The sequence below is a fragment of the Quercus lobata genome, chromosome 10 (assembly GCF_001633185.2).
Source record: "Quercus lobata isolate SW786 chromosome 10, ValleyOak3.0 Primary Assembly, whole genome shotgun sequence".
NCBI classification, from domain to species: domain Eukaryota; kingdom Viridiplantae; phylum Streptophyta; class Magnoliopsida; order Fagales; family Fagaceae; genus Quercus; species Quercus lobata.
This window is the reverse complement of record NC_044913.1, coordinates 31,121,349-31,148,008: the sequence shown is the minus strand read 5'-3', so window position 1 is coordinate 31,148,008 and position 26,660 is coordinate 31,121,349. Positions and strand designations below refer to the sequence as shown.

Sequence of the window (26,660 nt, the reverse complement as noted above, 5' to 3'; positions counted from 1 at the left end):
TAGGCCATCTTTCATAGCACCAATATTTTGACTTTCTACCTCTTCCTGTATCTCCAATAACGCCAGGGAGGCACTTCACAGAAGCCCAGAAAACAAGTGTTCATAAACTACATATTAAACTGAACATAAGGGATGTGTTCTCATTGCTATGGAGAGAAATCACAATACACCACAGGGCAAGAATGTAACCAACATTGGGGCATACAAATTAGGGTACAATAAGGTTCTCAACTCACAAAATAGCTCAACGCTAAAATCAAAACCTCACATAGAAGACCTGTGAACCACATTAAGGAAACAGCACATCCCGAACTAGTTTCAGCCTCTTAAGTTTTCATCTATTTCTGCAAATGCAAAACATCAATCACATTACTAAATAGCAAAATATATACAAAACGTGAAATAAAAATCATAGAAGCTTGAAATCATACATGTACAGGGTATACAACAACACTGTAATGATTAGTCTCCACAAATAATGCCAAATAGCCAGCTTTTGACTGGAAGATAAGTTATGCATTCGGATTTGTAGGGTGCTCGTCCTTCAAACCCTTAGAAAGCAGATCATAGTTGATTGATGCAAGCTGGGAGAGATTCTGATAAGCACAAGAAATACATAATTAAGACACCGCATGCTGATAATTTATGACAAAGAAAAATTATAAATGATGTTAAGGGGGGCAGAAAAATTAACCAACAATCACTATTCATTCCCAAGAGCTAAATGATAGCTAAAATAATATTGGTATTCTAGTAAGTCATTGCCATGTTAAACATCAAGACAGCACCAGTTTGACAAGAATTGAACCCATGCAAGGCAAACTTTCTAAATGTAGAAGGTGACTCTTTTACAAGCAACTAACCCCGCCCACCAAAACCAGTTACCAGGTAATCCAAGGGCATTCACCTCTAACGGGGTAAGAAGTCTATGCCCATGCCTAGGAGCTAAGGTCATTCACATTCTTACATAGAATTTAACATTTAAACCAATAATACAAAGACCAAAAGGGCAGAAAAGTCATTTTACACAAGTAAAAAAAATTTTACTTGAAAGTTACACGTGCCCTCTGTGGGTTTTGAACCCATAACCTCACCCTCCACCTTGCTCTTTTTATTGGGAATATATATATATATATATATATATGTTGTACACAAGATGCAAACATAAAGCTCTACTAAAAAACAACGGAAAAAATAGAATCACTTAACCCATGTGCCATGCCTATAATAGTCAACTCAGAAATAAATCATAAAGATGAAAAGTTACCTTGAATGAGAAATTACTGAAAGAGTAATTCGCAGATGAGCTTGACTCAAATTCAGCAAGACCCCCACATTCATCTCCCTATTTATCAGTGTTGCCAAGAGCAAAGCAATCCCATTAATCTTACATAAGTATAACAAATCAGAAAGTTAACATAAACGGTTCTTAAAAACCAATGAGTTTCTAGAAATACAATACCACTTCATCTTGGCGATGGCTCAAGCAACTACTACTGCCACTTAAGCTGTCAGCATCACTAGAATCCTCCAGATCACTGGTTGGATAAGCATGGTCATCCGAAGTATTCCATGAATAGCGACTAGTGAAGTAACTAGTATCTAGAGCACTCTCTGAAGTGGGAACAAATGCAGCCTGTAAAAAAGATGAAATTCAAATGGTGTATGTAGTCCATCTAAAACATCAAGAACCATTGCATCTAGATCGATGCAATTTTATGAATCAGGCAATCACACCTTCTGCCTTGCAAGTGTGTCCCAGTTGATATTTTTGAAGAATACATGTTGTTTCACCTGGATTATAAATTCACTTTCATCAATTCAACATCTAAGGGTACCATGGAAACATGCCATCAAAAATTAATTGACAAGTCATTAAGAACCAAGATCACCTCTGATGCTCCTCTGGCTCCAAGTCTCTGATGAGGATCTTCTGTCAGTAATCTGAAAACTGAATGTATCAGCATCTGTAAACTTAATGAGTAAACATTATTAAGTCTAGAGGTGTAGACATCATTAAGTCCATACAGCAAGCATTTCTCGGTTACATAAGTCTAGAGGTGTGAACCTTACATGAAGAAACACGCATCATATCTAGTAAGATATAAGCACATAATAGACAGTCTCTGAGAGACATCAAAATGCCCCATACATCATCATGCCAGCTCTCATACATCATCATGGCTCTATATAAAGTCTGTAATCGATGTACTAAATGCTGTTTCACTAAAGACACTTATTCATAAACATCGCAACCAAGGTACATAAGTGTACTTGAGTTACTACAAGACATCATCTAAAATTACATACATAAGAGTATAAGGATATCTTTTTTAACTACAAATGCATACATTCCCTTCAAATGTGTGGTTTGTGAGTTGGTGGTCCTAATTTAGAACAGTGTCCACTCTTACCTCACATTAAAATGTCAAAATTTCTGTGTTGGGCCCACACCTAAGCAGGAGTGTTAGAACAATGGGTAGGTAATTAATTCATCATTTCCAATCAACTTAAGCTTTTCGGATCAGTGGCAATTTATCAAGGGCAAAGTCAAGCTACCTAAGCATGTTCAGAAGCTCATGTTTAAAGAAAGATGAAGAATAAATCTATCTTAAGCAAGGAGTTATCATATGAAGCAGTAAATCACAAACACCAGTGATCATAAGTTGGAAGAAAAAGAGTTGAAAATAACCAAATAGCAAAAAATATGAGGTCATTTTTTTTAATTGAAAGTAGATAAGGAAACATGTTCAAAATTTCAAAATCAGTTCATTACAGATGCTTAAGCAAGCAATGTATTAAATCCAATCACAAAGAACAATTAGTAGATATAGTAGTCCTTGAAACATAGATAATAAAACATTATTTACTCCCAAGTATGTATAGCATAGCTATACTAACATCAACATATATTAGATCCTCTCAAATAAAAGCTAAATATTTTAACATTCAAATGCTTCTCTTACCGATCAATTAGATCTTGTGCTTCACGGCTCATTTCTTCTGGTACCCGGGGCCATGGTATTTTACGATTAAGAATATTGTCGAATATTGTCTAGGAGCGGAAACAAAAACATGGTAGTAATAACTCAATCAGCAATACTCAAAACATAATCAATAAATACCCCCCCCAACCCCCCAAAAAAAAAACAAAACTTTTAGATGGTAAACTCATATCAAGAATCTTTCAAACCCACCCCAAAAAAAACCATAAATATACTCTATCCTAGAAGTATCATTTATCATCCAGTTTTGAGGAAGAACACTAGTCTTGCAAACAGAAACCAGCTTATTACAGCATAAATTCTATGTGATCTAAATGAACCAATCTGTAACATACCTCCTAACACTTAGCACAGTAATAATCTGCACGAGATTGAATGAATTTTCATTTGCATCCATTGACATGTTAAAAATAATTTTGTCAACTCCCAACAACTATGTTGAAAACCAAGTACTTGTCCTTATGCCATTTAGCTCTAGCTAAAATGGAATCTCCTCTCATTGTAAGAGTAAGGTGGAGGCTGAGGTCATGGGTTCATGACCCACCAGGTGCATGCGTAATTAGCAAAAAATAATAATAATAATAACAACCTGTTCTTATGTCCCAAATTTATAACTAAATGTTATAAACGTCTCACGTCTATGTATCCTGGACATTCTTTTGACTAACATCACCCAATTTACTCTTTGTACAAAAAATAAAAAAATAAAAAAATAAAAAATAAAAAATCATAAAAAAATAATCTAAGGCAGGCATATAAAAAGGTTTTTTCCCTGGTAATTGTGTAGTAAATTATTTCCAACAGCAGTGGTGAGTAGAATAAGGAACATGTACCTGGGGATGTTCAGCATTAAAAGGTGGAATGCCAACAATCAATTCAAATAATATGACACCCACAGACCACCAATCAGCAGTTGCAGCTGCAGAGAAAAGGTTCAATGATAGACTATTAGTCCTACCATTTCAATAACTGCTCAATCCAAAGAAAAAAGCAGAAGCTGTTGTGTAGATGATATACTGGTGTGAGTTTATGTATGCACGTACAAAGAGAGAGAGAGAGAGAGAGAAGCATGACTGTTGAGTATTCAAAGTTAATCAGCACTAAAATTTCGAAACCATGTGGCTTATAATTAATTATCCAACTAGCTTAAAAGCTTCACTTCTTTCAAGATGAACAAAGTTAAACCTAAAGTTAAACTTTAAGAAAAACAAGAATAAGATAATTATAGCACCTTAAACTTAAGAAAATGCTATACGAACCATGTCCTGTTCCCAAAAGTATCTCTGGTGCCAAATAATCAGGTGTACCCACAGCAGATCGCTTTTTCCGCCTTTCTCGCTGATGCTCGGATTCGGCTAACTGAGACTCATCTTCAGCAAGTAAGGATGTCCCACTTACTGCTGGACCAGACAAGTCATCAGTGCTGTTGATAAGACCAACCTTAGAAAGCCCAAAATCTGTCAACTGCACAATGGGGACAAGTTTTTTTTTTTTTGATAGGTAATAGATATTTTCATTAATAAAAAAGTACATCATGTTCACGATGATGAACAGACTGTACTTTAAATAAATACATAAAAAAATAAAATAAAATAAAAAATAAAAAAAATCACAGAGAAACAGAAACAGAATGCAGGAAATCAAATACGGAAAGACATTACGTAAAACCCCAAATACGAGACCACCCAAATAATGGGGACAAGTTTCTTTTTCTTAGTACTAATACTTCCATTATCTAGTAAATTTTGTACACAAGTCAGGCAGTCAAGTGCAAGTGCACAAATTTGAGCCTGGATGATTGCTTGTTATCCAAGAATTCTAAACTTCTATATAGTCTGTAAACTTGTGCAACTTTAAACCATCAGCCTTAGATAAGAGAAAAAGAAAATAAAAGATTTTGTCACCTTAATATGACCATCATGTGCAATTAACAGATTATCAGGCTTCAAATCACGATGAACCACGCGCAGTGAATGTAAATATTCCAAAGCAAGCACCTGCTCCCCCCCAACCCCCCCAACCCAAAAAAAAAAAAAAAAAGAAAGGAAAAAGGTCCAAAGATATTAGAATTGCACTATAACATAAGAAACGATCATATTATTTCATGATTATAAGAAACAATCAGATTTCTGAAGAAAAAATATATACTTACAACTTCTGCTATATATACACGAGCAACATCCTCATCTAAGCAGCCCAAATTTCTCAATAATGAATACAAATCTCCTCCATTCAAATACTCCATAACAAGATACAAGTTTTCACGGCATGTAAAAGAATAGAAGAAGCGAACCTGATAAAGACCCATTCATGTTAAAATGAAGTTAATATTTTCAAGCAAAGGGAAAAATGCTATGCTAGCTAGACCTGCTCACCACAAAAGGGTTGCGGACTGAAATTAAAATATCACGTTCAGCTAGTATACTTTCTACAGCATTCTTACGGATCATATCTGCCTTTTTAAGAACCTGTTGCAAGTCACACAAATATCAGATGCAATTAAAACATAAGATCCTTTACAGCTCAATGGCAACATACAAGCATAGAAGCATAATGTGATGAGGGGGCTTCCAAGGGTTACAAACACAAAAAAACAAACAAACAAAAACAAAACAAAAAAAACCCCAAACAGGTGGAGAAATTTATCCCTATAAAACCATGCAAAATCAAACATAAGATAATCTTCCCTGATGTCTCCAAAACAAGAAAATATGAATCATAAAAGCATAGGTGAAAAATAAAAGCAGGATTTATAAATGGTGGGGACAGTTGCAACTTTATTATTTGGTTGGAGAATTTGGTTTGGGAAACATGTCTCAAGTGTATGGAACTTGGTGCCAGCATGTCCGATGTGAATTGTGAGGAAGGAATGGAATAGTTGTACATTTGAGGATATTAAGATATCCTTGAATCAATCGAAATCCTTGCTATTTCGTACTCTCTTTGATTTGTCTTAGGCTTGGGGTTTTACACATTGTTCTTCCATTTTATCATTCCAAAATTCTTTTAGATCTTCCATTGGACATTCTTGTATTTTTTATGATACTTTGTGTTCATCAGTGTGAACATAAAGTATTCTTCATTATCAATAAATTTTGCATTACTTACCCAAAAAAAAGAAAAAGGGAAGATAAACCTCAAGTGGAATTTAAAATTTACATAAAACAAACAAACAAAACGAACATATTTTTTTTCATTAAAAGTTTTAATGAGACAACAACCCCTAGATTCAAACCAGCACTCTGAGTCTTCCCATGGGGAAGAGCCAGAGGTACCACTCGAGCCAAGAGACCTAAATCATATTTGAAGAAACTTTAATCAAACCAATAAAGAAGAGAGGCTAAAAATAGAAATATACATATATATATATATATATAGTCGTACCTAGTGCACAAAAGCTTCCACTTTAGCTAGGTTTGGGAGAGGTGTTTTGACAAACAGCCTTACTCTCAATTTTTTTGGAGAGACTAATTCCTAGACTCAAACCAACTTGTCACTTTTAGTGGAAGGCACTTACCATCATACCAAGGCCTGTCCCTAATCTCTCTCTCTCACACACACACATATACACAAAAACACACACACCACACATAACAAAGATGAAAATCCAAACAAGAAGTTTAAAAAACAAAAATAAATTATTAGAAATCAAATAGTAGGAAAAATATATTATTTGGAGCATTAATCAATCATCTTATTCAGATTTTCTTTTTTCTTTTTTCTTTTTTTCTTTTTTTAATCATATAAATGAATGTTAAAAACTTTTATGAATTAAAAAATTGTGTGCTCTAGAATTGTTATTGATAACGTCAGGTAAAGCAATGAATGAAATAAATCCCCACATACAAATCATACAATTCGTTATAAAAATCAGGCAGTCAACAATCATTGCCAGCCCATCAGCAATTTAGTTTATAATAAATAACACAGCCCTGTATAGCTTTTACTCATTTCTTTCTCAAGCACATCATCCCATTGAGATGATCCTGTCAGTACATCATCCCATTGAAAGGGTCCTCTATCACTGAGTAGCTCCCCATTGATATTTAGAATGTGATCCCATAACTATAGAGTGGTTGATTAAGGCTGTCTTCCATCAATGTCAAGAAGCAGCATATACAGTTTGAAAGGTTTAGGGATGGATGTGGAATTAAGGCAGCTGGAATAACATTTATACATGTGTTTGGATAAAGAATTTTAAAATTTCTTATTTATAGTTTTGAAAATTAAAGGGGATTTAAATTAATGGTAATTTCACTCCAGTCAATTTCCATTTTCTTAGTTATAATGAATATATTTAACAATTAAGAAATTAGAGTATCATAATGGTTACAACGACAATGGTTACGTGGTGATGATTTAGCAATAACAGTGATAGTGGTGATGGCCACGGCAATGACAATGGCAGAGGCAACGCTATAGCGGTAGTAGCGCGATAATAGTAGTGGTGGTGGAGGAGGTAGGGCTGGTGTGGTGATAGTGGAGATTAAAAATACTTGAAGATCACATGTTCAAAATTCCACAAAATTTATAAATAAATAAAAAACTCTCTTGTTATCCAAACATGAGAAATCAACATAGAAAACTTCCACATTACAACTTTCAATAAAATCTTATCCCAAAATCCCTCATCCAAACAAAGCATAAAAGACACAATAGTTGTTTCCCATGCCCTAGTCTAGGTGGTTAGAGTGATGGGGTGCAGTTGGGGTAGAACCTACTTCAAATCATGCCCAAGTGGTAAAGGGATGAGTAAAGTAGTTGGTGTTTTTTTTTTTTTACAAGTAATAATTTTATCAATCAAGTTGGCTCCGTTTGCTTTGGTGTAAAATGTTTTTTGTCACAAAGTGAAAACACTTGCAAGAAGCCTTTTGTTTCAGAGTTTAGTTGTATTTTTAAAAATGCTCAGAAAAACATTTTTTGTTGTTTGGCTCAAATGAAAAATCACAGATCTTCCAATATTTTTATATAGCCATCAAATAACAACTTTATTTCTTCACTTTAACACATTAATACAGAACAATTAAAATCAAACTAAAAAATAGGCACAATTAAAATAAAATTATTTGAATTGCACTAATAAGCATAATCAAAATAGGAGTGCAAAAAAAAAAAAAAAAAAAAAAAAAAAACCTAAAATAATTAATAAAAACTATCAACTAAACTTAGGGTCTGTTTGAATACCGCTTATTGCTGAAAGCTAAAAACTTATTACTGAAAACACTGTAGCAAAATAATTTTTAAAAGTGTGAATAGTACTGTGGGACCCAAATTTACCTAGAAATATGCATTTTGCTGAGTTTGGTGGTTCATGAATAGTGCCATGGGACCCCAAAAAAACACAAAACGCAACTTAAATATAATTTCAGTGCCAGGCAAACGCACACTTACAAAAAATAAGAAATAAAAATAAAAAACTACCATCAACTTTTTTTGCCCTAATTTCTTCTAATAAACAAGAAAGATCTCATAGGAACTATAGGGAAAAACGGACCGTCCCGAAATTACTATCGGCAAGAGGCAATGACAACTTTGATCTGGGTGCCTATGCGGTGAGTGGCATTGACAACTTTCTCATCCTACTTGGCAATAGAATTGGGGGACTTCTTGCAAATCACCATAGACTCCCAGTCCTTAAAGGTGGCAAATGAGTGAGTTGTGCGAGTTTTGAATCGGCTCATAGAGAGATCAGGATCGGGTACATAGTTAACCATTTACTGCCTACTCAAATAAATATTGATACCCATTACTCACCCAACCCATTCATTTTGGGCAATACCCAACCCACCCATGGGATTAAAAGGTGACAAACCCATGCACGTTTACAAGGTTTTAAGAAGTTGGGAATTCAAGAACGGAAAAATAAAAACAACAAGGGCCTGTGTGGTTGCTGTTTTGGTTATGTATTTTTAAAACCAGCAAGAAACTTGTTTTGAGAATTTAATTTCAATATTGGTTTTCAAGTTGTTTTTCCCCCTTCAAAACTTGTTTGGCAAGTTATTTTAATTGTTGGGTTTTTCAAAGAATTATGACTTATTATTCTAAATTTTAAATCCTCATCTCTTCCATTAAAATAAAAAATCACAGCAACCAACGGCAGCCAAACACAGAAACTCGATTTTGAGATGACCTTGCCATTGTTACCCACCCACGGTGAAGGAACGGCTTAGAAAGAGAGAAAGAGGACCAGCTGTGAGAGAGGAGGAGATCAACCAACTCCCCCTTCTTACACATGCAACATCATTCCACTACAATGTAAAAGTAAGAGATGTTAAGTATTTCAATTCTTCTTTTTACAAAGAACTACCTTTGTTTATTTTAGTTATGCATCTATTGATTCCGATTTTCATATCTTCAAGAAAACTTTCTAATGAGAATTTTTATTTATTAATTATCTAGAAAAGGTGAAAGAAACAGAGTCTCTAAAGATCAATAAAAATTTATTTCACTCCCTCAGGACTTGGCTCAAGCGACAAAGGAGAGGTTGGTGTTGAGGTAGGTCTTAGCCTCTTAGGTCAAATATTTGCTTCACCAAATAACAAATGCTGATGATGGTAATAATGATAAATGGATAGCAAAAAAAAAAAAAAATTTGGGGGGGTGGGTGGGGACATAACTTGGATTGTCCAACCTATTATTAAGACTAAAGTCTAAACTTCTTTTTTCAGTCCCCAAACTTGATTTAGTAGCTAGGCTCATATTCTTATGCTTAAGGATTCAGGATTGTGCTCTGATATATTCTTAAGGAGGCTACCACCTAGACACCACCCAAAGTCTTCAATCTCTATAAATGATCATAGTAACCTATGCAGATCACATTGGTAGAGCATGATCACAGAAGCAGCATTATACCTTTATTGCAAATAGGTCCCCAGTTGTTCTCTTTTTAGCTAAGAAAACACGTCCAAATGCTCCACGACTGATTGGTTTTATGATCTCAAAGTCATCTATAGAGGTACGGTCCTTTGAATGTACAGGACTCGTTCTCAAGCTACGGACTACATCATCCTCCAAAGGAGCATCTTCATCAATTATAGTACTGGTTATATCAACCTTTTCATCTTCCACCATCTCACAAAGCTGCAAATACTTCTCCCTAAAAAATCACAATTCCTTACAGGTTAAGAATTTCACATACAGTCTCATTAAAACCTTCTAATTTAAAATCACAGGTATGGAAGTTTCAAACAAAAGAAAAGTTGAACAAACATTTCAGTAGAACCATTCATGGAAAATCTGATGCCCTGTGTGGTTTTAATTTGAAATATTCAAGAATCATAGCAGCAAAGAACTCACCGAATCAGCTTCTCAATGCGTGCCCCAAACGTCTCCACTGTAAGCGCATCAATCTTCCTACGGTCAATGACAAGCCTCAAGTCTTCAAGACAAGATAATAGATATGGCATAGAGCGATCATCATCCAGAGGTGTATTTGCTACACATCGTGCAATATCGGCAAGTTCATTCATCTGCAGTGCCCATAAGTAATTTTAACATAACAAAATAAATAGTGAAACTTATACACATACTAATAATTGAATATCAGCAAGTACATGCTAAGGGAACAAAGTGTAAATTCAAATGGATAACAAGTTGAACAGAACTATAAACTATATTGGTTAAACCAAGTTAAAAATTCCATATGCCAAACCCAAACGTAAGAGGGAGTGTTAGAATAATGGTTAAGTGATTAAATTCATCATTTCCTATAAATTTAGGCATTTGGGATATGTAATAATTTCTCATGGAATTGACCTAGGTTCCAATCCTCAATGCTGTGGTTTTCCTATCAACTTAAACTTTTAGATATTAACAATAGTTTCATCAATCTACAAATTTAAACTATCAACAAATTTATAATATATAAATGTTCTACTAATATAGCAAATAGCTCACTACTACAGAAACACAACAATCTAAATCACATTGTCAAACAATTTGATAATGCTTTCTATCTCTTTCAGAATGCCATTTTAGGCAGGGTTGCATAACTAACAAATGTCAATACCACTGGAGTAGACCTTATCGCCTAGCACAACCACTCAAGCTGCATAAACAACTGCTTAAAAAGGTTAATTCATAAAATAAATTTTGGAAAAAACACTTTAGATGGATCCAAACATTTTCTATAATTGTATGGGTTCATATACAATATATTCTTGAGACACAAGGTTGCTCCCAAAAATTTCTTTTCCTTTACTGTATGGAGTTGGGTTGCCAAGCAGGCAACAAGGAACTGTTTTGTAAGTAGGAACGATGTTTCCTTGAATGTACAATGCTATCAGTTATGAAATTCCTCTGTTTCTACCGGTACATATTTGGTAAACCCTTTTTTTTTTATCTTCTCTTTTTAACGAGTAAAATTAACGTTTCCTAGAATGAACCGCAATGTCAAATCTCGGATTGGTAAAAATACAGCCTCAGAACTCAAAAAAAATAAAAATAAAAATAGGGATCCTTATTTGCTTTGAGGCAATGTCTGAGCTGAGTCTGGGCTGAGAATAAATTTGGGAAAATCTGAAATTGTGCCAATAGGGGAGGTTCTGAATATTGATGAAGAGTACTCTTGGATGTCAAGTAACAATTCTTCCTATGAAATACTTGGGACTTCCATATGGAGCAGCTTTTAAGGTGAAATCCACTTGGGATCCTATAATAGATTGTATGCAACAGAGATTTGACCGGATATTGTATCTGTCAAAAGGGGCCACTCACTCTCTTTATAAGTACATTCTCAAGCCTCACCACTTATTTTACATCTTTGTTATCTCATCCAAAGGGTGTGCCAAATTGAATGGAGAACTCCAAAGAGAGATTTCCTTTGGGGTGGCATGGCTGAGGAGTTTAAATTTCATTTAGTGGGTTGGAGTTCTTGTTGCACCCCTGGTAGTCGAGGGTTTGGAAATTAAGAGTTTATGTCTTTTCAATCAAGCTTTGTTGACAAGTGGTTGTGACTCTATAGGATCAAAGAGGACGCTTTTTAGCGTCGGGTGGTCGATGTGAGATATGGATCCAAACCCCTAGTGCCCAGGGGAGGTGAGGGGATTGTATGGAGTGAGTTTATGGGACACATATGAAGAGGGTGGGATAGATTTTCTCGTTTTAGTCGTTGTGATGTAGGTGATGGCACTAGAATTAGTTTTTGGCAGGGGGAGGATGCTATGATGGACCGGCATCCACCTTTGTATCTTATTGCCAGGGATCACAATTCAACAGTTAAAAATTACATGGAGGTAAGGCATGGCCAGTTTTATTGGAACCCTTTGTTCATTTCTGTAGTGCAAGATTGGGAATCAGAGGAGGTGACTCAGATATTGGGGGATCTAATTTACAGCAGTAAGATTAAGGTGGGGTAGGGAGACAGATTGGTATGGGTCCCTTCATCACAAAATGAATTCCAAGTGAAAAGCTATTACAAGGTTTTGCGGGGAAGTGGGCCACAGTTTCCGTGAAAGAGTATATGGCAAACTCTCACCCCATCAAGGGTGGCTTTGTTTGTTTGGTGAGTAATTCTCAAGAGAATTTTGACTGCCAATCAATTAAGAAAGAGGGTTATTATCATTTTGGAATGGTGCTTCATGTGTAAACGCAGTGGGAGGATGTGAACAGTTCATTCCAACACTGTCTGGTGGCTCGGGATTTGTGGTCCATTATATTTTTTTTGTTCAGTGTTTCTTGGTTGATGTCATATTCAGTATAAAATAAATAAAAAATTAGAAAGAAAAAAAAAATTTGAGTTTGTCGGGGTAGTGTGGGAGAACAGGCAGTAGGGGAGTTTGGTCAGTGGTTCCATTGTGTCTCATGTGGTGTATTTGGCATGAACAAAACGCGAGATGCTTTGACGACCAGGAGCTTAGCCTGATCAAGTTGAAGTTTTTGCTTTTGAAGTCTTTATATGAGTGGTGCTCAATGACTTCTTCAATTAAGGGGTTCTTAGATTTCATGGACTCCCTGGGTTCTAGATAACTGTTCTGTTTTTTCTTGTTTTGTATTTTCTTTTTCTAGCTCTCTTCTCTTGTATACTCCCCCGTGTACTTGATGAGTGTTCTCTTTTAATAAAGTTTTTTACCCAAAAAAAAAAAAAATTCTCCCATTGAAGGTGAAATCCAATTATGACTCACACCTGGAGGGATTTAAACCCACATCCTCACCCACCACCCCATACATATCGGGGATGGAAACTCCATTAGGCTCAAGGGCCAGTGGCAAATGAGAAACCAGCACCTTACGTATCTCACCATTTTTGGCAATAAGTGATCCTGCAACACCCAAACAGAGAACTAGATAAGAAAAGGAAATACCTGTGGAAAATCATCGTGTTCAGAGTAGGCACCCTTTCCTGCCAAGAGCAAGTCAATCTGACTGGTCCTTGGTGTCAATAATGGAGACCTAGGAGTCATGCTACCAGCAGATGATGTTGTCATTCCTTGATCAGATTTTGGACCAAAACGAGTTTTACATGTCATTGAAGGTAAACCTTTCAGGTCATCCATAAACATAGAATTATCAGCTTCAGGAAAACAATCAAGCATGTCCTCTGAGCCTCTACGGGACCAATCACTGAGTTTTGGAGATAGAAGATCAGATTCTTCAGTAACACTTGAATTTGATACTTTTGCAACATCTGGACTTTCTACTACATGTTGAATATCCTTCTGTGCAAATGACTCAATCATCTTCTCAAGAGTTTCAGCAATTCTAACAAGTCGCTCATTGACACTTAGACCCATCTGATCACATCGATCAGCAATGGCACAAATTCTTGAATGCTCTTCCACATTTAAAGTGGGAACCTCCTCCTCACAAATGCGACATATTATTGAACCTTCATCAGAAATATTTGGTTGATCACCCCAGTAACCCCAAGAAACTTTGTGTTGGTGCTTGGAAGAATGTTCATGAGAATCTTTTGCAGGAGGAAGCTCAGGAGGCTTAGCAGCAGACAAATCTGCATCAGAAACCCCTCTCACCTTCAAAGATTCAACCTTAACATCATTCTGCAACTTCAAAGGAGCAGCTTCTTTCATGCTTTTCCCAACTGGAGATGGGAGTTTCTTCCAAGAAGCCATCCGGTCCCTGCTTGTGGGAGACTCCGGATTTTTTGAAGTGTCATATGTAGGAGGGGAGAGAAAATTTCCTGGCGATACAAAATGGTTTTTCTTCCAATTCGTCTGCTCCTGACTGTAAGATTTCCTAGTTGCAGCAGCCTTTGAGGCCTTTGCAGCACTAGAACTTTTAGACTCTCTTCCTATGCCTGGGGGAATCCGTTTTTCTGCAGAATGAGGGACTATAGATTGACGAAACTGAAAAATATTTTCATCCTCGGCCAACCCACTTTCTTTGTGGAACTGCAACAATCTGGTACACCTCGTGAGAATGAAAAGCATTCGGGTATGAAGCTGCTTCAGCATACCCGGTGGAAGTTCTTGACGCCTATCATCCAATTCCTGGACTATGCCTTCACACTGAAGCCAAAACTCTGCAGGAGATGTCATAGCACAGCTCCGAGCCAAAACCAGCAAATCCTCAAGAGTTTCCTGCCACTCAGGATGACTATCTGCATTTTTCTCCAGAATTCCAACCAGATCTGCTGCAAAAATAGCCAAATCAGAGTCTACTTCTTCCTTTGCTTTGTCAAATTTTGCCCGGATGACGACCAATACTTCCTGCACAAAACAGCCAGGAAATTAAGAACGACTAGACCTTCCAAAAGCACAACCCATCATGTTCAAGAAAATATATTGCAAACTAAAAGTTTAGTACCTCCAAGTTATTTAAGCCTCGAGGCTTCCAAAATGGGAAAGGCCGAACACCTTTGGAATTTAGTTCATGAGAAAAACTTTTGATATCAGCAGGAAACCTCTTTCTAGGTGCACTTGTGACACGTAGTATAGCTTGAAAACGGGGAGATTCAGACTCCTTGGGATTGTCACAATCATATGCAGTCTAGGAAGCAAATATTTAAGTCATCAACTACACTGTGAAAAGTAAATATTGGATAAAAGAATATACAATAAGTCTGATAAAAGTGAATGCACTGTTATTAATATTATCAATAAAAATCTTTTCACCAGTACCTCTGGTGTACATGCATCTGAGCTTCTTAAGCCTCCTGATTGACACCATGATGATTCTGATCTCCCTGTTAGATGATTCAAAATATTAAAAGCAACTTTTGAGGGGTAAAAACCAAATATGCCAGTTATTCAAATTAAGGAAAACACAAAAGACATCATTTTATTAATTGAATCTATCCTAGAATTCCAAGGTTTAAATTGACACCAAAGTTCTAACCTCGCATACGTCCTAAAAAGACAGGTAGTATATTTTAAGCAAAGAAGAAAGAAGATTTTCAGTAAAATATGCAATGCAAAAGAAAAGGCCTAAGACCACTAGAGGAGGTCCATAGAAACCCCTGGCAATGTTTATTTTCCGGTTTGCAACATGTCAACCACATTTCTTTCCACTAGCTAGGTAAATGAGATGGTAGATCAGCACCATCCAGCAATGGCAGTTTTTAATGGTTATAGTGGCCATGGTTGGTAGGATTTTTTTGGAAAATCAACAAGTTGATGCGGAGGTCAGTTAGAGGTTTTGAAAACCACAACCACCCCCCCCCCCCTCCTTCTCCTTTGAAATGTTTCCCGAACCCCTAGCCCCTCTTCTCCCCTCCCAATCTTTTTCCCCCAAATCCCCCCCACCCCCTCTCCCCACAAAAAACATCATTCAAGCCATGACCATAGGCAAGGTCCCAAAGAAAGCCATCTGAAGCAATCGTGATGGTACAACCATAACATGATCAGAGAAAGAATATCCTCTTTGGAAGAGTAAGGTTAAGGCAAAGTTTAAGAATTAGTGTCCATGGTAGTTAACTAAGGTTTATCTTTTATTTTATGTTATTTGGTCATTCTAGTGGAGCCTAGTGGCCGGAGGCTTGGGATAAGTTGTAGAACCAGACATCCTGGGTTCGATCTCCACAAGGAGTTCCCCTGAATTACCTAATACAAGAATCTAGTGGGTGGGTCATGTATCCGTGATTTACTCCTCAAGGATGGATCCAAAGAGCCCTACCTTGGTGAGGTTCCAAGTCAAAAGATAAATAAACAAATGGTCATTCTAGAGTCAAAGGGTAATTTAGTAATTCTACAATTGTTGGGTATGGGCCATGGGTTTTCTTTTATTAATAAGTCTTATTCAGTTTATGGGTCTTTATGTGTAGATTTTGAGAAAGTGATTTTGGCAGAATGCTATGGAGAGCAATACTTATGGAGAAGGGTTGTGGATCTGAAGTATGGTTTCTAATGTTGTACAGGGGCCTTATAGGGTCTGCCTTTGGCAGAGTATTAAGAATGGGTGGGATACTTTACATCGTTTTGTTAGCTTTAAAGTGGGCAATGTTTTGTCTATTAAATTTTGGCATGATTCTTGGAGCAGGGAACCTCCTCTGAAAGATATATTTCCAAAGTTGTTTTGCGTTGCATGTAACAGGGATTCTTCAGTGCCTGATCTCATATCTCTCTCAGGAGCTAGTTATCATTGGAATGTCAATTTTATTCGATCAGTTCAAGATTGGGAGTTAGAGTCGATCGCTGCCTTTATGGATCTTATTTATTCTAGAGTGTGGAGAGGAGATGGAATGGACAAGCTTTGCTCGAAACCTTCCTCTTAGGAGATTTTTTATGTTCATTCCTATTATAAGGCTTTACACTCCAGTTCTCATACGTCCTTTTCATGGAAGAATGTGGAAACTAAATGTGCCAACAAAGGTTAGTTTCTTCCTGTGGATAGAGGTATGGGGACAAATCTTAACTATTGACAATCTACAAAGACAACTGAATGTAGTCCTCGATTGGTGTTGGGGAATCTAGTACTCATTTACTCGTACATTGCTCGGTTACTACATAGATGTGGATTATAGAATTTTCACTATTTGGGGTTTATTGGGTTAAGCCAAGATATGTGATGATGTGGAGCTTCTAGCTAGCTGGCTTGGCAAGTTTAGAAAACAGAAATGGGGCGATTTGGAACATGATCCCTCACTGCCTTATGTAGGATATTTGGCAGGAGAAAAATGCTCAGACCTTTGAAGGGAATGAAAGATTGATCCAGGACCACAACTTCTATTTTCTCTAGAACTTATTAGAATGGACAAATGCAACGGATGTTTTCACTTCTTTTTTTTTTTTTCTTTGTTTGATTTGATTGATAGATGTACTTTCATGAGTCCCTTTTTTTTTTTTTTTTTTTTTTAGAAGAGGGGTGGGGGGGGATTCCCTGTTTCTTTTGCACACCACCTGCGTGCTTGGATTTTGTATTCTATCTTTTTTCAATGAAGTTAATTACTTATCAAAAAAAAAAATGTGTAGGTTTTGGTTTACTAGTCAAAGTAGAAAACCTAGATCTACTAGGAGAAGTTACAAGTGTATAAAAGTGTTATTGTGCTCAAACAAGTTAGAATTGATTAATAAAATTATTCATTTTAAGTATTAAGGCACGTTGGTAATTAGGTTTCTTTTTCCTCCCATTCTCTTCTTTCTTTCTTCTTTTCTTCCTCTACGGTATTGTTCATGGAACTGTTCATGCACTATTCACGAGTATGAAAAAGTCCTATTTCAATTTCTTTTTTTCTTTTTTTTGATAAGTAATAAGAGTATTATTAATCAAACTGATAAACAGAAGAAAGCAAATACAAGGTGTTCATGATGGTGAACACAAGGAAATGCAACAAACAAACAAACAGCAACAAACAACAAGAAAAAACTTAAAGTGCAATACTAAGAGAAGAAATAAACTCCAAGATAGTGGAACAATCCGAGAAGCCCCAACACCTAGACCAATCAAATAAAGTCTTTAGGCATAGAGCTTGTAATTGAACCAAGGATTTCTCGATATCCTCAAAAGAGCGCTGATTTCTTTCCGTCCAAACAATCCACATCAAACAGTCAGGAACCATATTCCAAATGTTTGAATTAAATTTTCCCAGCCGAAAGCTCCAACAATACACCAAGCTTTCCACAAAGCCTGGCATGACCCATTGAGTCCCAAAGATCTGAAGCATATAAACCCACAAAGAGTGAGCTATAAGACAGTGGAGGAGAAGATGATCCACAATTTCCTCATTCCGATGACACATACAACACCGATTCACTAAAATGCGCCCCCTAAGCATAATGCTTAGAGAAGCTCTCCCACCCTTCATTAATGCTTCTCCATAGGCCACACCCATGAGTCCTCTTGCACACTTTGGAACACCACCCCCCTTTACCCTCACCATATTTTGTGGAGATAACTCGCCGCCAAAGATGGGTATCTTCATGCCCATATCTCCTCAACCATTTCCCTAATAAAGCTTGATTAAATGACACCACACTTCTAATCCCCAAACCACCCATCTCGACGGGTAAACACACCTTTTCCCAAGCCACCAAAGGATATTTGAAACTCCCCTCAGAAGACCCCTAAAGAAAGTTCCTCTGAATGCTTTCCAATCTAGCAGCCACAGATTTAGGAATAGTAAAAAGAAATAAAAAGTATGTTGGGAGGCTTGATAGAGTACTCTTAAGTAATATGAGCCTACCACCCTTAGATAAATAGAGACGCTTCCACCCAGATAGCTTCTTCTCCATTTTCTCCAAAATAGGATTCCAAATCGAAGCTGTCTTAAAAGAAGTCCCCTACGGCATCCCCAAATATTTCATAGGCAAACTGCCCACTCTACATTGAAGAATATTAGCCAGTGCGTCTAGATTATTCACCTCCCCAACTGGGACAATCTCACTTTTCCCAACATTGACCTTCAAACCCGTAAAAACCTGAAAACAAGACAACACCAACCTTATGGACAGTAGTTGTTCCCTAGAGGCATCACAAAATAAGATAGTGTCATCAGCAAATAGCAGATGAGAGATACGCACCCCAACAGAGTTCACAAAGCCCACCTGAAAGCCCCGAATAAGATTACATTCCTCTTACTTCTTCAAAAGTCTACTCAAAACCTCCATTATCAAAAGAAACAGAAGCAGGGATAATGGATCCCCTTATCTCAATCCACGGGAACTATCAAAAAAACCTTCAGGGAAACCATTTACCAGGACAGAAAAACGAACAGAAGTAACACAAGCCTTAATCCACCCCCTCCATTTCACCCCAAAACCCATCCGGCCCAACAAATAAAACAAGGCCTCCCAGTTCACATGGTCATAAGCTTTTTCAATGTCAAGCTTGCAAACCACACCCAGTAATCTGCTCTTCAACCTACTATCCAGACATTCATTTGCAATAAGCACTGAATCCAGAATCTGTCTTCCGCCAACAAACGAATTTTGAGACTTTGAGATAAGATTATCCAAAGCCGCCCTCAACCTATTAGCCAACACCTTGGATAGCAGCTTGTACACACTACCCACCAAACTGATGAGGCAAAAGTCCTTAATGGAAACAGCATTACACTTCTTGCGAATTAGAGTGAGAAACGAAGCATTCAAATACCGTTCAAACATAGAGTGCCGATGAAAATAGTCAAAGAAATCCATAACATCCTTTTCCACAACACTCCAACATTTGTGGAAAAAAGCCATGATGAAACCATCAGGACCAGGGGCTTTATCACCCTCCATCTCCCTTAATACCTGGATGACTTCCTCCTTCGAGAACTCCTTTCTCCAAGGACAACCTCTCTTCCTCTTCAATGCAAGCAAAGTCTAACCCATCCATAGTAGGACGCCAAACCTTAGTTTCCTTATACAACCCCTGGTAAAAGAGGACTAACTGAGAGCGCACATCAGCCTCATCCTCATAAAGATCTCTATCTTGATCTCTATGTGTGCTCAGCGGTCAAGGATGCTTGTATCTTTGAGGTTTTGTGGATGCCAGAAGGGGGTACTATTAGAGTATGGGACTTAAGGTTCTATAGAGCTTTTGAAGATTGGGAGCTAGCCGCTTCTTATTCCCTACTCCAGCTTATCCAAACTTGTATTCCTCGGGGTGATAGGAGTGATACTCTTTGTTGGCGGTTAAAGGGTGATGGTAATTTTGACACCCGGTCTTATTACCATGCGATTCAGGGTGCTTCGAATTCTTTGTTTCCTTAGAAGGGTGTTTGGAAACCAAAGATTCCAAGGCGAGTGGCATTCTTTTTGTAGACAGCTGCTCATGGTCGAATCCTCACTTTGGACAATCTAATGCTTAGAGGTCGCCCATTGGCTACTTGGTGTTGTATGTGTTGTTGTGATGGGGAGCCAGTAGACCATCTTCTTCTTCATTGCCCAATTACTCATTCCCTTTGGACTTTTATGCTTCAGGCCTTTGGTATTCATTGGGTTATGCCAGGATCAGTGGCAAGTTTGTTATCTTGTTGACATCAGTGGCTTGGGAAACATAATTCAGACATTTGGAATTTGGTTCCAAGGTGCTTAATGTGGATTGTGTGGTTGGAACGAAATCGTCGTTCCTTTGAGGATAATGAGAAGACGTTGGATGAGTTAAACATTTTATGTCAACGTAGTCTTTTGGAGTGGTCTCATTGTTGGGGTTTTACTGATTGTTCTTCTCTTTCTGAGTTTATGTCTTCCCTTAGCTTAGGATGAGTTTGGTTCAGCTTTTTGTAAAAGTGCATAATAAAAAAGTGGAGTTTTCAAAAAGTACATAATGAAAACGTGCATTTTTAAAAAGCTGAGTGTTTGGTAAAAACTGTTAAAAAGTGCTTTTTGAAAAAGCTGAGTGTTTGGCTAGCACTTATAAAAGTGGCAGTTTGAGGTATAAATTACCAAAAAGGACAATGTATATATAAGGGAGTTTATTTCATACTTTTTTTTTTTTTTTATGTGAGTTTGGTTCATACTTAAATCAACTACTTCATCATACTTAAATCAATTTTTCTCTTTCTAAAAAAATTATTTTTTTCTCACCAATATTACTAATAATAACCTATCACTTAAATTTATTTATTGTGAAAATATTGTGATAAAAATTGATACTGATTTTAATTTTAACGTGCTATTAAAATTATTTTTTCCTCTTTCTAAAAAAATTATTTTTTTCTCACCAATATTAGCTAATAATAACCTACCACTTAAGATTTATTGTGAAAGTATTGTGAAAATATTGTGATAAAAATTGATACTGATTTTAATTTTAACATGCTATTAAAATTATTTTTTTCTCACCAATATTAGCTAATAATAACCTACCACTTAAGATTTATTGTGAAAATATTGTGATAAAAATTGATACTAATTTTAATTTGAACGTGCTATTAAAATTATTTTTTTCTTTCTAAAAAAATGATTTTTTTCACACTAATATTAGCTAATAATAGCATACCACTTAAAATTTATTGTGAAAATATTGTGATTCCATTTCTTTTTCTTTTTTTTTCCTTTTTTTTCCCTCTTTTTTTATCCTCCACACACGTACTGCATTTCTTTTTCTTCTTTTTTTCCTTTTTTTTCCCTTTGTTTTTTCTCCTCCACACATATACCCTTCCACTTTTCTTTTTTTACTTCTTTCCTCTTTTGCAATCTACCACTTCCTCCAAACTCAGAACGTTCCAGCTCTCCTTCTTCCTCTCTTCTTCTTCTTTTTTTTTTTTTTTTTTCTCTAGCACTTCCCTTCTCCCTTTACTAAAAATATACCCTTACTCTTTTCTTTTCTTTTTCCTTCTTTCTTTTTTTCCTTTACTCTTTTCTGCTCTTTGTTTTTCCCAGAACATTCCACAGACTCACAGAGCTCTCCTTCAGTCATTCTTCCTCTTTTCTTTTTTTCTTTTTTTTTTCCCCCTTTTCTCTTAGCACATCGTCTGTAACACCCATGCAAGGGATTGATTTTTTTTATTTTTTTTCCTTAGCTGATTTGGGAATTTGTTATAGATTTTTTTGTGTTTGGATTTGGAAATTTGTTATTGAGTAGGCAGAGCAGAGAGATGAGATGAGAGGAATGAGGACCGCATGAGAACTGAAGCCATTTATCAAGGGTAATTTGGTATTTTTCTGCAGAGACCAACGGATACCATTCAAATGCGCATTCGACTTTTTGTTTATAGACCTCCAGAGGTCCATAACTGTCTTGCGCGTTTATGCCTTCGTCCAAAACGCAACTTTTATATAAAAGTTGCGTTTCTGCTTCACCAAACGCATATTTCCATCCAGCTTTTAGACAAACGCGCGTTTCAGCCCATAAAAGCTGAAACAAACGGGCACTTAGTCTCCTGATTTCTTGTTTTGCTGTGCTGTTTGTTCTTTTTTTCTTGTTGTTCATCATCATGAACAACTTGTACTTTTCTTTTCTTTCTTCTCATTAATAATATATTTCCGATTACCTATCAAAAAAAAAGATTATCCAATGTAAGGATCTGCCCATGTACCGCTGTCCACACAAAAAATGCCACCCTCTTAGGGATCTTAGCTTTCCAAACACCTTTCCACGGGAAAATGGAGGCAGCTACACCCCTATGATATTATAATAGGACGGTCTATCAAACTTGCCATTCCCTTTGAGACACCAATGAGAAGTGTCAATCCCACCACCCCTTGGGATCCGAGGTTGAATGAACTCAAGGAAAGAGTAGGCAGCCTCTAATTCCCTTTCATGAAAATCCCTATGAAATCTCAAATTCCAAATTCTAACATTACCACCCTCCTGGTAGCATAAAACATCCGAGATGCAAGTTTCCTTGTCATTACAACACACATACAATTGAGGATAGAGCCTCTTTAGTGAGTTATCTTCAACCCACTTATCATGCCAGAAAAGAATACGAGTGCCATCACCCACCACTAAGGCCACATGGTTGGAGAAACTCTCCCAACCATCATGAATACCACGCCACAGACAACATCCGTGTACCCTTCTACATATTTTAGTAGTCCACCCCCCCTGACCCTCTCCATATTTAGTGGCAATAACCCTCCTCCAAAGATGAGTTCCTTCTCGACCAAACCTCCATAACCATTTCCCTAACAAGGCTTTATTAAAATGCACTAACTTCCTGTTCTTTTCTTCTCTTTCCAACTACGAATCAAATCTTTTCTACTTTGAACCCTAACCCTTCTTCTCTAAGGGTTCTAAACCTAAAATCTACAAATCTTCCTAAACCTTAACCCACCACAAGCACACATAGACAAGTTCTCTAATTTGTTCTGTGTCAATTTGGTATCAGAGCCAAAATCCTACCACAAGTTTTTTGCTAAAATATTCTTTAACTAACCACTGGAAAAAATTTCTCATCTAAAACAATGGTGACTAACGTCGAAATTTGAGTCCCAATTTAAGGTTTTTTCACAAGATTACAAAACAAAGAAGACTTTGGACCAATTATGAGAGAAGGTAAATTCAATGGAAGCAAAGCTCAAAGAATTATCCGCCAAAAAGGAACCTTGAATAGGCTTTTTGTAGTCGTTCTCGACAGATGTTCTACTGAAACCATCATTGATCAAGACCCCAAATCATTTAAATCAGGTTCAGGTGCGGCACCTAAATTTCCTTCAAGTTCAATACTATTTTCTTCCAAATTTTCCTATCGACCAAGCACTAGCCGGATGCCCAGCAAACACAATCCAATATTGTGTTTACACATCAAGGTGTTGGTTTGATGGTTCTGCTACCTCTGATTTGCAAGTATCACATTCCTTTTAATGAAATTATCGACTTTTAAAATCGTTTCCAGTGCACAAGTATTAGTAAAAAATCAACCCTTTTCTTAGGGAACTAGTTAGCCTTGCTCATAGTCACCTTCTATTACAATGTCATCGTTACATGTCAAGAGCTTCATATTTTCTTCCCTTTCCTCTTGTTTTTTTTTTTATTTTATAGGTAAGAAAAAGTTCAATAAAGAGACTACAATATGCATCAAAAGCACAAAGTAGTAAAAAAGTACAAAAAGAGGAAAGAAAAAAACAGAAAGCTAATTACAAAAAAGAAGCAAGCTAATGAAGTTTTAAATGAACATGAAAGGATGTTGCCTAAGACAAATGATACTTGTAAATCAGAGGTAGCAGAACAATAAAACCAACACCTTGATGTGTAAAAACAATATTGGATTGAAAGGATGTGGATTATAGTATTTCACTATTTGGGATTTATAGCATTTTCACTTCTTCTGTCAAGGTACCCAAGTTTTTAAATTATTTTAAACCCTTTTTTATAGTTAAAAATAATTTCATTAAAACAATAAAGAAAGCACAATATAAGATTTTCCCACAAAGGAAATCACACAATCAAGAGCAAACTATTGATGAACTCAATAAATGAACATGAAAGGATGTTGCCTAAGACAACCACCACTCAAAAAAATATTGTAGTAAGGATTGCTTGATAACATGAATTGGACACTATACTATCAAAAGTTCTACTACTACGCTCTTGCCAAATCACCCACACAATGCATTACGGGACAACAATCTTGGCTTAAATCTACAATGACATTGAAACCTCCAACGTCAACAGCTTTATAACTGTGACACTTTGGCAGAACCCAAAATATTCCAAACAAAGAAAATAAAAACGACCACATATTTCTCACCACTGTGCATGAGCAAAAGTCAGCAGCTGATTCCCCAATATTCTTGCACATATAACACCAGTATAAGAATAATGTGAAAAATGAGATCATGAGTTCAAAATTCATCGGGTACACAGATTTATCATTCAACTTGCATCTCAACTAAAATGCTTACAAAAGCACGAATACTTTAAACTTGTAGCCGTATCCGCATTGGACAAGAATTTCTTTTTATATATAAGTTTTGCCCCAAATGGAGGGAAAATGGGAAATTCAAACTAGTGACCTCTAGTTCATAAGACGTTGTTCCCAACCAATTGTGTGACCCCCACAAGATACTTCTTTGACTAATTTAATTTTCTCTCCCTCTCTCTCACTCACTTTCTCCCTATAAAATTTATAGCTTGTTATTTATTTTATTGTTGAGACATAATTGGCAAGTTTTAGCATTTTTTGTTTATCTTTTAATATCAATTAATCAATGTCTCCATTTTTATAAGTTTTAATTAATGTGCCCCTGCCCAATCATAACCTAAATTTTCAAAATTTGGCATATTGCCATGTGCACATATATCATATGCATATCCTGCATCCATCTCGGTGCTCCCAAGTAAAATACTAAATCTCAATTAGAAATAAAATCTACACAAACCTTCTTCTAATCCAAATGTGCCCATTTAATCATACAAACAAACAACAAAAACCGTGGCAGTCAAATTGATGATACAAACGAAAAATCCAACAATCACTTAATACATTTATGCATACAAGGCATTAACAATATTACAAGAATCCAAACAAGTGAACATGTAAAACAAAAAGAAATGCATACCTGCTTCGGAAGTAGACTCCCCATTGTGTAATCTAGAACGCGCCAACACATTGGGACTCTGGTCTCTAGACTGCGCGCTCCCAGTGGACATACTATCCGAATTGCTCCCATTATCAACCCAATTCTCTAGTAAACCCGCCGCCTTACTCTTCGTTGGAGTCGGACCTGCTGCCCCGGCCGCCTCCTTCTTCTTCTTCCCATCACTCCTCGATAAATTACTTGCGCCGAGCGCTGACCCCTTGTCGCCGCCTCTAAACCCGAAGAAGCTCTCCTGCGGCAACGGCCCTGATCGCGTCTTTATCCTATTCAATCCAAGCGACGACGCCAGTATCGGCGACACAGACGCGGCCTCCACCGCCTCCGTTTTGGTCTTGGAGCCCAGCGTGGAGTTGTGCTTCGACTTGGACGAAGAGGTCAGAGTTTCTTTGCCTTTAGAGCTGTCTTTCTTCTTAGTTCCTTCTTTGACTTGTGCTGGCCGACAGGCGGCGGCGGCGGCGGTAGTAGTAGTGGCGGAGGAGGAGGAGTGAGGATCATCCTTGGATTTGGACTTTTTCTTGTCGGATCGGACAGGGGAGTTGGAAGCGAAGGATCGAGGAGAGTTGGAGTTGGATCCGTCGGGACTTGAAGAATCGGATTTCTTGGAAGAAGAGAAGAAGCGACCTTTGAAGACCATTTTTTTAGGGTTTGAAGTTGGAAGGATTTGAAGAGTGCAGCCCTAGCATAAGAGCAGGGCTGCTGAGGAGACCGACATTTGAAGAAGAGAAAGTAGGAAGTTTCAATTCTTAGAGAGAGAAAGATAGGTAAGGGTAGGAGAAATTTTAGAGAGAGAGAGAAAGAAAGAAATGAGGTTGAAGTTGAATGAAGCAAACCCAGTAAAGAATAGTTGAGACTTGAGAATAGAATACGACTTGAAGTGGGAAGAAGTGGCTCAAGTTTTTGCTTGTGGCAGAGGATCTAATTTTTTTTTTTTTTTTTTAAGAGTAGTAAATTGCTACTGGTAACGGGTAAAGTGTAACCATAAAAGATTTAGAAATAATTTTTTTTTTCTTCTTCTTTTTTAAGAAGTAATACAATACACACCAATTACGTAATATTTGCAAAACAAATCATACGAGGGAAGTTATTATTAGTTCTAATTTAAATTTACAACTTAAATTACTTTTTTGCTCACTTATAACAACCAATAATAACATACCATTCAGAGCTATCATTAAAAGCCGACGTCATAAGTTGAAACTCTCTCAAAAAAAAAAAATAACAACCTATCATTTAAGATTTGTTGTGAAAATATTGTGAATAACTAGATATAGCATTTTTTTTTTTGGTT

General features: G+C 36.8%; 1 protein-coding gene across 3 annotated transcripts; it reads right to left on the bottom strand.

Annotated features, from left to right (window-relative positions):
• Positions 1-26,245, bottom strand: LOC115964006 (probable serine/threonine protein kinase IREH1). 3 transcript variants are annotated; one of them, XM_031083293.1, is made up of 18 exons: positions 25,334-26,242; positions 15,083-15,147; positions 14,769-14,951; positions 13,307-14,671; positions 10,302-10,474; positions 9,858-10,101; positions 5,381-5,473; positions 5,158-5,298; positions 4,910-5,002; positions 4,265-4,445; positions 3,839-3,924; positions 2,967-3,055; positions 1,893-1,944; positions 1,738-1,794; positions 1,463-1,636; positions 1,268-1,345; positions 432-596; positions 1-344 (listed from the first exon to the last, which is right to left on the bottom strand). In XM_031083293.1, the coding sequence occupies exons 1-17, from the start codon at positions 26,004-26,006 to the stop codon at positions 513-515; spliced, it is 3,831 nt and encodes a 1,276-aa protein (XP_030939153.1). In that variant the 5' UTR covers positions 26,007-26,242; the 3' UTR covers positions 1-344; positions 432-512. The 3 variants fall into 3 exon arrangements, with proteins under 3 accessions (XP_030939153.1, XP_030939152.1, XP_030939154.1); XM_031083292.1 differs by having other exon boundaries at positions 4,265-4,469; positions 25,334-26,241; XM_031083294.1 differs by lacking the exons at positions 1-344; positions 432-596; positions 1,268-1,345; ... (1 more) ...; positions 1,738-1,794; positions 1,893-1,944 and having other exon boundaries at positions 2,971-3,055; positions 4,237-4,469; positions 25,334-26,245.
• Between the last annotated feature and the right edge of the window lie 415 nt (positions 26,246-26,660).

Coding starts and splice junctions, on each gene's coding strand:
- LOC115964006 (XM_031083292.1), bottom strand. CDS start 26,006: ATGGTCTTCAAAGGTCGCTTCTTCTCTTCTTCCAAGAAATCCGATTCT. Junction 10,102..10,301: donor CGCATTGAGAAGCTGATTCG/GTGAGTTCTTTG, acceptor GTGATTTTTTAG/GGAGAAGTATTTGCAGCTTT. Junction 5,003..5,157: donor GTGTATATATAGCAGAAGTT/GTAAGTATATAT, acceptor GGGGGGGAGCAG/GTGCTTGCTTTGGAATATTT.